The sequence below is a fragment of the Numida meleagris genome, chromosome 8, assembly GCF_002078875.1.
Source record: "Numida meleagris isolate 19003 breed g44 Domestic line chromosome 8, NumMel1.0, whole genome shotgun sequence".
Lineage (NCBI taxonomy): Eukaryota > Metazoa > Chordata > Aves > Galliformes > Numididae > Numida > Numida meleagris.
The window spans coordinates 567059-582548 of NC_034416.1; the positions used below are offsets into that span (position 1 = coordinate 567059).

Here is a 15490-nt window from a genome sequence, read left to right on the forward strand (position 1 = left end):
GGTTGGGGTCGAGCAATTCTTCCATTGTTCCCCATGCCAAGTTTCTTCTCCCCCATTTTGTTTTCTTTTTATTACCGTGATTTCCTAACATCGGAAGAGGCGAGTTATGAAACTGGAGTTATCCAAACACGTCTTGTTTGAAGATAGCGTTTCATCCAGCAGATGCAGCTTCCTGCCCTGTAAATGGTTTTCATTGTTTCTCCTTGGCTGCTGGCCTACGGCTGTTGGGGCCGTGGTGGTGCCGCGGGGTGCAGCAGGGTGCCATGGAGGGAAGCTCTGTGATGGAGCTGAGCTGCGAGCGCTGCTGCTGGGGGGCGGCGCTGGGACGTTGGGGGGCTCGCTGGGGGCTGCCCCTGTGTGTGGGTTAGGAAGGCATGGGCTGCTTTGGGGCTGGTGGGTACCAGTTGGGTGGGTACCAGTTGGGTGGGCAGCTTTTCCTGTATGTGTCCGTTCTCCCATCAGGAAGATGGGACTCGGTGCCATATCTCGGCTGGTGCTCAACACAGCTCCAAATGCTGTGCACGTGGAGGATTGCCTGCGGGCTTCCATATGTTTGAGTGGGATCAGACCTTAGGGCCCGTGATCAATGCCAGCTGCTGAAATGGAGACAGGAAACTGCAAAGCAGTCACAAGCACCACGTTGTCACCCGCTCCATTCGTTCACATTCCGGCTGCGCACCAGGGCTGTGTGCATGGACAGCTGCTGGTTGGAGGTTTGCCTCGGAGCTGTGAAAGAGGAAGGAGCCAGAGCAGAGGGTAGGTGCCGCCTGGTGATGCTGTCTGGGGTGACAGGGATTGTTCCCAGCCCCAGAGCAGCCGTGTCCTTTTCAGGTCCGTCGTAGGTCGGAGGTGAGTGCCCGCGGGTGCCAGGGTTGGGGTTGGAGTTAGGATTGGGGTAGGGCTCCTGCTGCCCGCTCCTGTCCCCTTTGTGCCTTGTGTCTGTTGTTTCCCTGCTGAAAAGCTGCAGACCTCTCCCTGCCTTGTGGGTGCTCGCACCGCAGCTGCCCCTGGCGGGTAACTGCCAAACCACCATCTGAACGTTGTGTCTGGCTGGTTTTCCAGTAGGGCTGTTAAATAGGAAATAAGGAAAATAGTGATATGCACCTCAAACAGCTGCCGCAAAGAGGACAGATGTGCTTCTCAGGGAGCCGGGCTGCTGCCCACTAGGATGAGCGATGTGTGACGTGTGCTGTGGCGGCAGGGAGCTGGAAATTCCACGTTGACCATGGGAGCAGCCCCCCCCAGCACAGCCCCAGGGGTCGGGTGGCTGAGGGTGCCCACGCCGTGGTGCTGGGCAGAGCAGCGTGCTGCTGGGGCCGTGCCGTTGCTGCCCCTCTCTGCTCGCTCCGCGGTGCTCCCAGCTGCGGGAGCACTCGTTTGTCTTTTTGTCAAATTTTTCTTTCCCCGCATGAATGGAGGGGGTTTTTGTGAATGTCCTTTACGGGATGTGAAGCCACAGATGTTTGCTCATTAACTACGCCCTGCGAAGCTGCTGCCGGAAGCAGCGCCAATCGCTGGCAGGGATCTGCACGTTGACGCTTTTCCTTCCTGCTCTGCTGCGGCCGCCTGGCCCCGCGCTGGCCCCCTCCCACTGCCCCGAGCCGTGCTGTGGGGCCCTGCTTGCTTTGGGCGTGCTGAGGTGTACAGCATCTCCATCTCCGTGCTTTGGTCACAGCCTGCGAGAGAGTGGAGGGCAGCGGGGTCAGAAGGTGGAACGTTGGTGTTTGATAAGGTTCGTGGACATTTCATCCTCTGTGTAGAGAGGAAACACGGGGAACTGAGAAAATCTGCCTCGGCAGAGAGAGCCCTCCTGGCACAAGGTCCTGCCCCAGGAGCGGGGAGGCTGCGATCCCAGCCCTGCGTTGGGCTGGAGGCGCTGAGCTCCGCCGTCCCCAGGATCCTCTTGGGCTGCAGCGGCCGCCCCACTCCTGCCCCACTCTGCCCCCTTCCTGGCCATGCAGGAGCTGCACACGGCTCCTGGCAGCATGGAGGTGGGCACAAGCACCTGGATGCTGTGCCCTTCTGTGTGCTGGGCTCTGAGTCCCTTCAGAGGCATACACCAGTGACTCATAAAAATAGACGCAGGTGATTTTCAGAAAGATGCGAGCTGTGTGATTTACCGCAAGTGACGTCAGCCCACAGCTCTGAGGTGGATGTTTTCTGAGGCAAAGGGATCCTTGGAAGCATACAGGGGAGCAGCAGCACGCTGGTGGGACTGCTGGTGTGAGGGGATATCGGTATTTTCAGGCATTGTTCTGATGGCTCCCAGGATGGATGCCCTCCGTCAGGAGCAGAGTTCATCCCCGTGCACTGCACGCTGCTCCCTGCTCCCGTCGTGGCTCCTCGTCTCGAGCACGCAGGCGTTGGCTGTGGGTCAGCCCTCAGCCAGTCTCCGGAGCCCCAAGCAGCTCTTGCTGTGATAGAGCTCCTTCAGCGGGGGCTTTCACGAGGATGGGAAGCTGGAAAAAACCTGTCTGTTCTGCCAAGAGGCTCTTCTTGCCAGTAAACGGCCTCTGTTTTCTATTGCTGCTGCTGCAGACGGTCAGTGTGTTGAGTTTGGGCTTCCTGCTGCCTTCCAGCTCCTGCGCTCTGCTCGCTGTGACCTTGGGGAGGGTTTCCCCTGCTCCTGACCCCGCTGCAGGCAGAGCACCACCGAGATCACTGGGCAGGGATGTGAGCTTGCCTGAAGCGCTCAGATGGCCACGGAGTACTTGGTTAATGAACAGAGCTGCAGGAGAGGGTCATTTTCACCATTGCTGAGCAATATTTCCCATTGCTTACAGCAGGGATGGGGGTTTAGGTCCTGAGGCTCAGCCCGGTAACACCAGTTCCTGCAGGTTCTCCTTGGCCGTGCCCCACCAGCTTGCTTCAGCTCCTCGGGAAATGCCACATCGTGCATAAGGGGGTGGGACTACGCCTCGGTGCTGGTGGGATGTGTGTGTGTGGGGGGGGGGAGGGCTGGCCCAGGACAACTGGCTTCCCCGATGGGGGGTGGACGGGACCAAGCTGGGTGAGCCTGATCTGTAATTCCCACTGCAGACACAAGGTTCATCTTCCACTGGGATTCAACATCTTGACTGTCAGGCCAGCATATGAGTCTGTAATGTTGCTTGAGGCCAGCTTTTGCATCCTGTTGTATGATATTCCCTGACATTCCCCACATTCCTGGCAAGGGGATGGCTGTATTTAAAAAAAAAAAAAAAATTATTCCTTTGTCTCTTTGCAGAACTGTGACATCCTTTAAAACTTCTCCTCAGCAGTTCTGTTGGCTGCTCTCTCTGTTGGCTTCTCGTGGAAATGGAAGCCTTGAGCTTGGGCTGCAGCCACGGCCATCTCCTTGCGGTGGGGAGGGGCCGGGGGTGGGTGGTGGGCCCCCGCCGGGCGCAGCTCCATGGGTCTCAGGTCCGTGCTGCTGTTCCACCTTCACTCTGGGGTTTAATTCTGACCTCTACGAGTTTGTTGTGATTTTGTGCTTGCGTTGCCCTTCTCTGTAGTGTGGGCTGGGGGTTCCAGTTTGGGAGAATTTTGTCTGCAGAGTGCAAAGTCACCACTGTGGTCTGTGGGTCAGTGCCCTGCCCAGCGCTGGCCTCTGCCCTGCTGCTGGGTGCCAGGGGGAAAGCTGGGGGGCACTGGGAGGCTTTGCAGTGCTGCCTGCACTGGGGATGGGAGCGGTTGTGCTTCCCTCCGGGTACTGGGAGCAAGGTGGGGAGTAAATGAGCTGGTGTGAAAGGCAGTGGGGGGAGGGTTTGTCCCGAGCCAATGCTGCGTGTTACCAGCTGAGCTGGGGTGTACCTGATGAGATATCGCTGAATATGGCTGTACCTCAAATGGACCAGGCTGAGGAGGAGCACGAACCCACAAATGCACCCCAGGGGCCGGCTCCTCCCCCTCCCTGGGGCCAGCGCTCCCGCTCCCCTCTCCCACCTCCAAACACTGGCTGGCTGCAGATCCAGGAGGCAGCTCCTGCCCTGGTGCTGTGCCTGGAAATAGCCGCCTGGTTTCCTCCTGTGGCGCCGTGGGAGCAGCAGTGACAGGAAGGTCCGGCAGGGATGGACACAGAGAGGATTTTCCTGAGGAGAATTGGAGCAAAGTCCCCGTGCTGAGCGCAGAGCTCATCGCCCACCTCGCCTGCAGCGTGCTCCTGCTGGGTGTGCCCCAGTGGCCCCTGGCACTGTAAATAGGGCCGTTGCTTATCACCGGTTAGCTGTGCTCTGCTGGCTTGCTTTTGGCAGCACCCTTTGCTTTTAGCCCAAGACAACCAAGACTTCTCAGTTCTGAGATTTCATTGAGCTCCTGACCGGCCCTGGGCAGCCCCAGTCCCTTCCTGTAGAGCACAGAGGGGCAGCGGCACTGCTGCCTCTGGGGCCCGGTGCTTCCTCGCATCGTTTGGACATGAGATCACATTTGGAAGTGGTTTTGGACTCCTCCCGTGATGGTGGAAATTTTGCGCATGGTTGCTGGTAATTTGGATGGCCACGGGGACGCCTCCGTGTCCATGGGGCCACTTGCAAGTGGCAGCCTCGTGTCCCCGCTGCCACATCCCTGCAGTGACATGTGTGGGTGCCTGTGCCAGGCTGTGACATGCACGAGTGCCTGCGTCCCGCTCCCAGAGGTGTGTTCCATGTGGATCTGTGCTTCGGTCCTGCTCAGATGAGGGGGTCTCGCAGCGCATTCCTTATTTGTGCCAAAAGCACCGAATGAAGAGAGTGCAGTGACACAGAATGTGCTTGCTTCTCATTACGGAGGCCAATCCCATGTCAACCAAAGCTGCTTACCCCGAGCGAGCTGTGCCCTGGGCTGCAGCCTGTGGGGCTGGGTGAGCGCTGCCTGCAGGGATGGAGGGAGGCACGGGGCAAAGCCAAGTGTCGTGGGCTGAGGGAGCACAACCTGGATCTGGAGCGTATTCGGCAATTAGGTCTATGTATCTTGAACTCCTCTTCTTGTCCCCGAACCATTCTTTTTCCAAAGCTTTTGGTCCTCTTTGATGTCTCAGTGGCATCAGCCCTCGCCTTCAGTTCTGCCAGCTCTCCCATGGGATGTGGTTCTCACAGGAGAAGGCTGAACCATTCCGCGCTCATGCCAGGCTGTCTGCACACGTGTGGCTGAGGAGAGCTGCCACGGCTCCAGGGGTAACGTGGCTGAGCAGTGCCCGACGGGAACTTGGTGGCACTGCTACCACCACTCCTGCCCTGCTGGCTGACTGCAGGGAGCAGCGCACGTGAGCACCCTGCGTGACCCAAAGCACCTTCTGTGTCCAATGCAATGGCACGCCGCAGCCGCTGTCTGCCTGTGCCAGGAGTGGTGACGGTGGCACCACTGCCAGCATCTCGCGGCCACTCTGCAGGGACAGAACCGCCCCTGAGCCGCTGCCGGTGAGTCACGGCGTGGGAGGGCTGTGCAGTGCTGCTGAGAGCTCGAAACAGTTAAGCAGCATCCGCGTGTGTGTGTGTGTGCGTGCGCTATTGCTTTTGCCTCTCCTTAGCTCTCCCCCTGCTGCTCCCACCGCTGCTCCTTGGAGCTGAGCCCTTTGCCCAGCTGTAGGTGCCCCGTTTGTTCCCAGAGAGAACTGGGATGGATCTCTGGGCTGGCTGTGCCAGGGGCCGGTTTCAGCAGCGGGGTGCGTAGGCCTGCATGGAACACGTTGGACCTCCAGCTGCCTGCCTGCGGGGGGGCTGCGGCCAGGAGCCCCCACACTGCCCCGTGACAGTGCCCGGCGTGGCCGCTGGCCATGCTGCTGCTCCTCGCTGCTCCTCGGCCGCCGTTCCCGATGGACAAAGCCAGGACTGACCGCTGCTGCCGTGGTGAGTGCCCGTGCCCCGGCTCTGCCTTTCCATCCTGGAGCGGGCTGCAGCCAAGAAATGCACGTCTGGGGGGAGATGGAAAAGTCTGTGAGGTGACCTTCTCCCCTGTCAGAGATTTCTTGAAAGCCGCGTTTCCTTTGCAGCCGGTCAGTTTGCTTTGGCTTTTGCACTGTGGGCTGAGGGAAGGGTTCGGAGGTGCAGTTTGTTTTGTTGTTCAGCTTTCCTCTTCTTGAAAAGAAGAGCAGATTTTCTTTTACCTTTTTCTTTTTGCCTTGAACCGATCCTTGGCTCCCGTGGGAGCTGTGGGCAGAGCTCCCGCTGGCCCGGACACGAGGAGGGCACTGAGGCTCAGGGTGGGGCTGTGCACATGGGGAACAGAGGGGAAGTGGATGCGACCGAGTGCGGGCTGGCTGCAGTGTGTGTGCAGTGCGTGGCTTTTCCTCAGCCCCTCTGCTCTCTGCTTAAGATGCCGCAGACATAGGAGAGCTGCGGCCTCTTTAGCATTCGGGCTCATTTCTCACCATGCTGGCCAGGCTGGTGGCAGCACGGTGACTCCGTGGCGTGCCAGCTCCTGGGGATCTCTGGCTGTTTCCTGAGCCTGTGCCAGAGTGCCCTCTGAGCGCTGCCTGGCCGTCGGGATGAGGGTGGGCTTTGGCCGGGAGTCCCAGTAGCACTGGTGCGCCCATCCCGTACTGCCTGCTGTGGAAATGTCATGTTGAGATGGAGGAAAGGAGGCAGGAAGTGGGGGGGTGGGAGAGGGAAAGGGCTGTGCTGCTGAGCGGGGTGAGCTGCGGGGCAGGGGGGCGGATGCGTGCTTGCAGCAAATGGAAATTCCTCCCTGGGAACTGCTGCGCAGCTGTGCCAGTGACCAATGCCACAGCAATGCTGGGGGGTCCCAGCAGAATGCCCGTGTGCTTTGGGCAGCAAAAGGGATCTGCGACTTCAGATTAATCCCCCCATGCTCCCGGTGAGAGGGATCCTATGGCCACGGTGGAAGTCCTGCCCTGGTTTATGCAGACCTGTGTTTGCATCAGAGACGTCATTTGGCTGCTTTTTGAGGCTGGGATTTCATATCAGGGTTTTACGCCACGATCTGCAGTTTTTTCCGGAAGAGCTGCAGGGAGGCCTCCAGTCTGGGACAGGGGGGTGGTGGTGGGACACGGCCCCTGCAGCACCAGCTGTGCTCCAGGAGGTGTCCCCAGGGCTGGGGGGGGTCCCAGCGCACAGGAGGGGTCCTTGGGTGCCTCGGCTGTGAGGTGCCCTGCTCCTGTTCTGTGCTGCACAAAGAGAGGAGCAGAAAGCCCGCCAGGGAACGAATGCTTCTTTGTGCAGTTTGTAACAGATCCAGGTGTTTCTTCTCAATAAATGCACAAAAATAGGAGGAAGTTCCCTCCTGTCTTTAGCAAGTAAATATTTAATTAATGCCGGGATTTAAAAGCAGAAGGAGCTGAAGGTGGCTCCAAAGCAGGCAGTGCAGGAGAGGAGTTGCAGCAGGTTGCACTGGCTGGAGATGCAGTGGTACGGAGCTGTGGGCTCCCCGCAGAGGTGAGAGCTGCCACCTGAGCTGGACCTTCAGCAGCACTGCCTTCACTGCTGGCCTTCGGTGGTGGCTGCAGTGCAGCTGCACAGCGTGCTGGGGGTGGGAGGAGGCTGTGAGTGCACTTTTTGTGCTGAGCTGGGTCTGAAACACTTCTGAGCAATGCAAAAGTGGAATCCTATTTTTGTCAAGGCGAAGGCACACACTGCATGGGGCTGTGCTTTGGGACGGCGCCTGCCTGTCCAAACAGCGCGTGAGAGCTGCGGGGCGGGCGGCAGGAAGGCACGGCGCAATTTTAGAAAGGGTGGGGTACAGGATGGGCAAGGAGGATTCGTTCTGCTGAGCATCTCCATAGCTATTTGCTGCTTGCTTCTCCTCTGGGGTTCCGATATCGGGAATCAGAGCGCCCAGCAGCCACCGTCACTCAGATGGGAGAGACTCAGAGGTGTGTGACAGCACACGGTCAGTGAGTTAATGGCTGGGTTGTCAGGAGCCATCCTCAGGGGGGAGGCACAGGTCTGCTCTCCTCATAGCATGGTGCACAGGCTGCAGAAATGGTTACGTGCTCTTACCTGTTTCTGAGCAGAAACCATGGTGTCTGATACGATCATCAGCCTTTGGGGAGCTGTTAGTGCAATGCCGGGTCCTCGTGAGTGCAGTAATTGCCTTAGCACACCTGCAGGGGTCTGCTGGCCCCGGGATGGGCTTGCTCCCTGGGTGCAGGGGTGGTTGAGTGAGATTATGTGAGAGAGGAACACGGAGGCAGTGTGCAGAGCTCTGCTTTCTGCTCTGCCCAGCTGGGTGCCGCACTTTTCCCTCAGCTCTCTGTTTGGAGTTGTGCTGGAGCAGTTCGGTGCTCAGAGCTGGTCCAGGGCTGGGTTGGAACACAGCGAGGGGTGGAAATGCTTGTGGGGAGCACATCTCTGATTACCTGCAGAGCGGAAGTGAGTGCGGTGGCCTATTGCCTCCGCAGTGACCACCTCGCCTCGCACGTGTCTATCTTTGTCTGGTCTGCTGTGAGGGCTGTAGCCCCAAACCGCAGCGAGAAGCCACCAGCTGCAGGGGCAGTCCCGTCCTGTGCTTGTGTCTGTGCCCACATCCTGTACCTGCAGCCTGCACACCAGCTGTGTTCTTCCCTGCTGCAGCTCTCCTCTTGTCCTGGTGGCCATCTGCATGGACAAGGCTTAGGGCACAGCACACGTGGGTGCAGCACGCTGGCCGGTGATTTCTCTATTGCCTCCAGCAGCAGTTTTCCCCAAGAATCCCCTTTGCTCATCTGGCACCCCACGCTGCTTGTCTGTGGCGCACCAGGACAGTGATGGGCTCCAAGGCTGGCGGTGGCACCGTGCTGTCCCCTCCTTGCTGCAGCTCAGCAGTGCCTGCGTGGTGCCAGGTGCCTCCCGGAGCACGCAGGGTATTTCGGTGCCCAGTGGAGGCATCCCAACAATTCCTCGCTGGTGATGCTGCAAGGAGCAGCTCCCAAAACTTGAGACCTCTTCACAGAGCGAAGGTCAGTTATGGAAACCCTCTGCATCTGGGACAGCGTCCAACCGAGTTTCTCATTCCTGTCTCTGTGCCCTCTCCGTGCTCACAGCTCTGAAATCTCTGTGGTTTGCTGGGCTCTACGAGGAGCTAGGGGGGTGAGCAGCAGATGATTTGTATGTATTGGCACAGCGTGCGGAGCCACGTGGGATGGGGTTGCCCACAGCTCTGCACCCCTCCCCAGCTCCATACACCCAGACTGGCGTGGGCAGAGCGCAGTGTGCGAGGTGCAGGCAGTGCCAGGCTGGGTGCTGCAGGGCAGAGCTGGGCATCGCAGGCAGAATGGGTGCCTCTGCCTTCAGTGACACTGCTCTGCCCCCGGCTGCAACACCTTCTGCCGGGCGGGGTGCGAGTTTCCCACGTGAAACGGTTATTTCAGATCCTCACATATGTAAGTGGTCGAGGCACAATCCCCATCTTAGGTGGAGCGTTGGAATTTTCTGTTATTTCTTTAAAAGCAGGCAGGGACTTCTGCTTAGGGGCTGGGAACAGAACTGAGCTTCTGCATATTCAGTGTCGTAGGCAGCAGTTTGTTTTTAACTGGGATGGAAAGAAAACATGCAAACACACCCAGAAGATGTTCCCCACGCAGTGCTGTGCTCCCATCTGCCTGGCAGCAGATTTCATGGCCTTCCATTATGTCATATGGGCAATTTTATGTGGTGGTTTTCTTTTCACATATTAATTGGCTGTGTGGGACTTTTTATGGGGAATTCAGATCCCGAGGTGTTACTTCTGCTTTTTTATCGTTTATGTTAAAGCGAAAGTGCTGAGCCGGGGCCCTGGGAAGTGGTTTTCCTATCAGTCATGATGTTTGCCTCCAGAGTTCCAGCTCACTTTTTTTAGACCTTCTGTCCTTTTATTGCTTTTCTGGGCTTCTTCCTTCCCATCCACACCTGCTTGCAGGGACCTGTGTCCTCGGGGCACTCAAGGCAGAGAGTCCGGCTCCAAACCCCCCTTTCTGCTCCCAAACTGTCCCTGCAGTCAGTGAAATGCCACGCTGCAGGAGCTGGGCAGGAGGGAGGGTGTGAGGGAGCTCTCCTTTCACCAGCAAAGTGAGAGCCTCTCTTCATTTCTTCTTCCCATCCTCCCTGCATGGTACTGGGGTGTGCAGTCAGCTCCCAGTTGCCAACTCGTTCCCAAATCTGCCGTGTGGTGCCCTCTGTCCCCTCTGCCATGTCACAGCAGTGAGCACAGCCCCTGTGCCACCACAGCCCGGTCCCCACTGCTGAGGATGAGGATGATGGGGTGGGGATGGTGCCCGTGCGTGTGCCTTTTCCTTGGGAAATGCCCCCCAGCAGCTGCTGGAGAAGGGCAGAAGCTTTGCCTGGAGGGGATTCTCTGGTGTCTCGTAAGCACTGTACACCACCAGGAGCTTTTTCCAGCGGGTTGCACTGGTGCTGTTTCCCCCAGTGGGGATGTCCGGGTGTTTGCTGAGGGCTCCTCTCATGCAGATTGCTGCCTCTGATGTGGGAGCCATAATGGGGCTGTTTGCCTGCCTGCCCAGCTGCATTCGAGGAGCTCGTCAGCAGCCCTGTGTGTGTCTTTACTCTGTCAAATTTGCGTGAAGCTGGGCAGGAGCTTGGAGTGCTGCTGGTGCTGACAGCTGCAGTAATGCACGACCAGGGAGAGGGAAAGGTTGCACAAGTCTTCTTAGGAAACCCATCTAAAAATAACAGGAACAAAGCAACCCTTTTTCCCCTCCCCAGATATCTGTGACATCCAAGATGGAAGTGCTGCTGTCTTTCTCTACTCCATATTGTCTGCTGTGCCCTTTCAGTGCAGGAGCCCTGCTCGTTCCATGTGTGCCTTCTCCCAGCCAGGTTTGCTGGTGATAGGAAGCCAGCTCTGTGCGGCTCCTTCTTACCTTGCCCTGAAGGAAGTGAGCGTGCTGTGTTTATGCGCTGCTTGCTGTCTGTGTGCCTGCTCCTCCTGTAATACAATTTGAATGCGATCATTTCCGTCACGTTCGAAAGACAGATCTCAAAGATATTAAGCTGCTACAAGCTGGTGAGAGCCCTTTGCTAAGAAGAGGAGGGAAGGAGACCCTCTGCACGGACTGCTGTGGGGATGAGCTGTATTAGACATCAGAGAACCCGCACGGGCACGCAGCTCGGTAGGGAACCGGTCCCCATCCCTGCTCCGATGGCTCCTGGCCACCAGCACGTTTCTGCCCAGGCAGGCGTGCGTCCCTGGAGTATTGGGGATGGGATTTCCAGCAGGGCTGCAGGAGGGTGGTGGGCTGCCTGCTGCTGGCTCGGGGCTCTCAGCCTGCTGTGCCTGGGCTGAAGCTCATGGGTGAGGGTGGCGGGGAAGGCTGAGGACGTGGCTTGTGGTGGGTGACCCTGTCACAGCGTCTGGCCACGATCCCGCTGCTGCCACATCCCCTGCGGGCCATTCACAAGCTGCCCGTGACATTCGTATGAGCGGTTTTCAGCCCATTCTTATCAAGGCTCGGAAAGATCCTTTCCTGCACTTCCTTGGGAAAGTACTTCTGTGGAAAGGGCGGTGGGAGGAGGGAGCTGGCGGCCAGCTCTGTCTGGGACGGGGACACTTGGAAAGCTTTTCTGTGCCAGCCTGTGGGACGGGGTCTGGGCTCTGTGCGGGCGCTGGGAAGGCGGCGGGTGAAGCTGGGACGTGGCTGCGGAGTGGGGCAGGTGCTGAGCCCCCAGCAGCCTGTGGCTCTGCCTGCCAGCGCTCGGGGGCGGTGTGCGGCATCCCTGCACCACCTGCACCACGGAGCAGACCCTCCGGTGCCTCAGCCATGCTCTTCTACCAGCTCGGTCCTGCTGCTGTCACGGGTAAGCTGGGCACTGCGGCGTGCTGGGTGGGCACGTGCTTTGCTGCTGGCTTTCCTTCCCTTTGCTGTCTCCTTCAGGGGGTGGAAGTGCCAGGCCCGCCCCGTCCTGTGGGCAGGGGGGTTCCTGTGGGGCAGTAGCAGGCTGGGAGGTTTGTGCTCATCTTGGCTGGTGACACCCGAACCTTTGGGTGCTATGGCCAATGGCTCAGCTCTGAGGGAAGGAGGGGCAGGGGGGAAAGCACGGTGAGGAGAGCCTGCTGTGTCGGGGAGCTGTGTGGGATAAAGGAGGGACGCGGGTGATCGAAACGGTCTGAGGGTGCTCCTGCTTGCAGGAGTGCTTCCAACATGGGGGCACGGTATTACCTACCCCATGGTGTTGGACAGAGGCTGCAGCCGGGCCCCTGGTTCTGAGCCCTGCCGAGCCCTGCTGCCGCTCAGCACACAGCTAAGGCAGCTGCGCTGCTTGGATCCACATTTGGATGCTTGTTCCAAACCTCCTCCCTGAAACGCCTCAAGCATTCGGGTCAGGGGTTTTGCCTTGGTTCTGTCCTTAATTGAACTGCTTGGATTGTCCTTTTTGTGTGTGTGTGTGTGTGTGTGCTGTAGCTTTGTGATTGTAAATGCAAGTGGAGCTCTCAGCTGCAGCTGTCAGTAAGTGGTGATGAAATTGGAGAGTTTCAGTGCCGTGCACTCTGGGTGAATCAGGCTCGGTCTGTGTTTTCTGGGTTGAGCCTCTGTGGGAGGGATGGGCAGAAATCTGGAGCTGCAGTCACATTTTCTACATTTGAAGTCAACTGTTTGTTGTGACAAGAGCTGTAAATCTCAGCAGACAGATGGACTGCTGACACCAGACAGCAGCTTTCTCTGGCTGCACTGGCTTTGAGCTACATTCCCTCAAGTTCTGTAAATCTGAGAAATTTCCCGGAACTTAGTGCTGGCCTTTGGATGGGCTCACCCCGGGAACAGCTGAACCATGGATGAAGAAGCAGGGATGGGACGGGCGGGGGTTGTAGAAACCATTGGGGCTCTGGTGGCTGGGCGAGCTGTCTCTCTGCATCCCACGGTTGAATCCAGCTACAATTCCCCTCTGTTCTGCAGAGCCTGTGCTTATAGCAGGGTGTGCTGCGTGCCAGGATGAAAGCGAGCTGGAAAGAAAGGAGGGGGTGGTCGGAGATGGGGGAAGTGGGAGGGAAAAGAAAAGGTTCCTTTGGCAGACTTCTCTGGAGGATGTTTGCAGAAGTCCCATGAAGTGACCAGCCCTAAGCTTTGATGGGCTCTGAATTAATTACAAAAAATAAAGATGTTCCTCTCCCTCTCCTGGCAGAGTGCTTTGTTTGGTTTGGTGGGTTTAGAAACAAAGCATTTCATCTGGAGGTTAGAATTAGAATTGTGTCCATGGGCCTGTCACTCCTGTGCTATGTTCCCTTTGTCCCGTGTCAGCAGAGCACCCAGAGCTGAGCAGTTTCTGCTGCAGTGTCCTGTATGGCTGCGGGCAGCGAGCCCACAGCAGCCTGCAGTGCCCCGCTGCTGCCAGCACCAGGCTCACACGTGCGTCCCGGCTGGCTTTTGTGGTGTTCCTTCTGGTTTGTGCATGGAAAACCAGGCTCAGGTGACGCGGCTGCTGTGCTCCCGGTGCGGGGAGCTGCTGTGTGGTGGAGCGTTGCTTTTGCCAATGGGATGCTCAGACTGTTCCTTTGCTTTGTTTCAGAAATTGAAGCCAAGAAGGCTTGCGACTGGCTGCGAGCGGCGGGATTCCCGCAGTATGCCCAGCTTTACGAAGGTGAGAGCTGCTCGCGCTGCTTTGGGGCAGGGTCACTGTGTCTGTGCGGGGGGTGAGGGAACGCGGCGTCCCTGCTGTGGGGCTGTGGGTAGGGTCCCAGGGCACCTGGTCGGGCCAAGGCAGGTGGGGTGCATTCAGCGGGTGGAAGCAGGCTGTGCCAACAGCCAACGTGGGCAACGCAGGGGGTGGGCATTTCCTGCCTCCCTGCCTCCTGGCTGGCCCTGCAGGTGGTCCAGGCCCCGCAAGGCTTAGCCCCCAAGGGCAGCAGGCTGGGCAGGCCCCGTGCTGGGGGTCCCAGCAGGAAGGTGCCTGGAGGGCTGAGCCCCCCACAGACCCACTCCCACTCCCCAGCCTCACACGTGGGCATGGTGCACGTGAACTCCTCTGCAGCTCAGCCCCATCAGCCCTGAGCTCACGGTGGGAGCCTGCAGGGAGCCCGGCCCCGCGGCCACAACAATGGGCGGAAGCGCGGCTGTGGGGGTGCACCGCCAGCCATTGTCTGCCTGCCCCCCCGCTCAGCACCGCGCTGCACTCAGCCCGTGGGCATGGCCTTACCAGTTACAGCCTTACCCAGTGAAGACCTTACTGCATGGGCATGGCCTTACTGGGCGCTGGCCTTACCAGGTGCCGATGGCTGCACCTTGGCTCTGGTTTCTGTTTCAGGGCCAGCCCCACGTGCTGCGTTCTGGGGCTGCCCAGGTCCTGCAGGTGGGCCGGGCCCCAGGGGCCTGCCCTGTCCGAGGCTGCTGCAGTCTATGAATAAACCCACCCCTTCCCCAACCTCTGAGCAAAACTTTCCGCATCCTATGGCTGTTTCATTCTGTTCCCCACAGCTGGCAGAGCTCAGTGTCCCCTTGGTAATTGCACTCCATGGCAGCGCTGGCAGCCAGGTGGGCTCACAGCTCCTTGCCCAGGCCCTGTGCAGTGGTGCCAGAGCTCTCTGTGAGTGCAGAGGTGAGCAGGGAGCTGGAGAAGGCCCTGGGGCACCTCATCACCCAAAAGTGCTCTGCCCAGGGAGTCCAGGCACACAGTGCCTTCATGTGATCCTTTGAGGGATGGAAAAAGGTGCTGGAACTGCTGCAGCCCTGTGCTGGTGCTGCTGTCTTGGTGTGGAGACTTCTTAGCAGCTCTCAGTGCTCCCCAGTGGAGCCAAGGGGCTTTCCTGACCCTGATGGAATAGTGGGCAAGGGGAGTCTGAGGTGGTGTGGGATCACTGTGTGTTTGGTGTGGTGTTCTATGGGCCCTCGAGCAGTGTTTGGAGGTGGCTTTTCTCCAAAACCCACCATGAGGTCTCCTCCATGCAGTGGTAACATCTCCACTCAGGACCCTCTTCTCTCACTTAGTGGACCTGGACGTGGGGTCCAGATTTCATGCCCATTGCTGCTGGGTGCAGTGTGGGGCTTTGGACAACGAGTTGTTGAGGTCACATCTGCAGTGAGGCGAGGTCCTCGCGTGCTGATGCGAGGGGAGCGGAGCGGTGCTGGCAGCTGCTCTCCTGGCTTGTCTTTGCTCCGTGGGCCATTCCCAACTGTCTCTGCCGTGCCCCGTGTTCCACTCGCTGTCCTTGCCATGGCACCAGAGCCTCGCCCTCTCCTCTTCATCCCCTTGCTTGCTTTTCTCTGCTCTTGCTGCTGCCTCCTGGGCTCTCTGGGATCCTGCTGTGGTGCTGGGGCCAGGGCTGAGCCCTTCTTGCTGGGCTACTGTTCCCTTCCAGCAGTGGAAGCCGTTATGGTGTCTGCTCCTGGTGTCAGTGCCTTGCACAGGTCTTGCTTTCTTCTTCGGGCTGGTGTTGGCCATCCTCACTGCTGCTCTGTGCCCCCCCTGCTCCTCCCTCTGCCTCGCCCTGCTTGCCCCTTCCCACTCTGACCTCTCCGTGGTGGAGCTGCCTGGAGCCGTGCTGACCGTCCTCTTGCCTTTCTCCCCAGACTCGTTGTTCCCTCTTGACATTGGCGCTGTGAAGAAAGACCATAGTTTCCTGGACCAGGATTCTCTCAAATCTCTCTGCAGGTAAAGTTCCCACAAAGCTGGCT

The 15490-nt window shown here is 58.7% G+C and overlaps 1 protein-coding gene across 8 annotated transcripts in view; it reads left to right on the top strand.

The window, feature by feature from the left end:
• Window positions 1–15490, top strand: part of STARD8 (StAR related lipid transfer domain containing 8) — a 43078-nt gene that overhangs the window by 16708 nt on the left and 10880 nt on the right. For 3 of the 8 annotated variants that reach the window (XM_021405930.1, XM_021405929.1, XM_021405935.1), the window contains 2 exons: window positions 13389–13460; window positions 15386–15467. In XM_021405930.1, coding sequence (XP_021261605.1) covers window positions 13389–13460; window positions 15386–15467 — 154 coding nt within the window. Of the gene's footprint in view, window positions 1–3415; window positions 5802–11370; window positions 11682–13388; window positions 13461–15385; window positions 15468–15490 lie in introns of those variants that run through there. The other 5 variants (XM_021405931.1, XM_021405927.1, XM_021405928.1 and 2 more) reach the window with 5 other exon arrangements.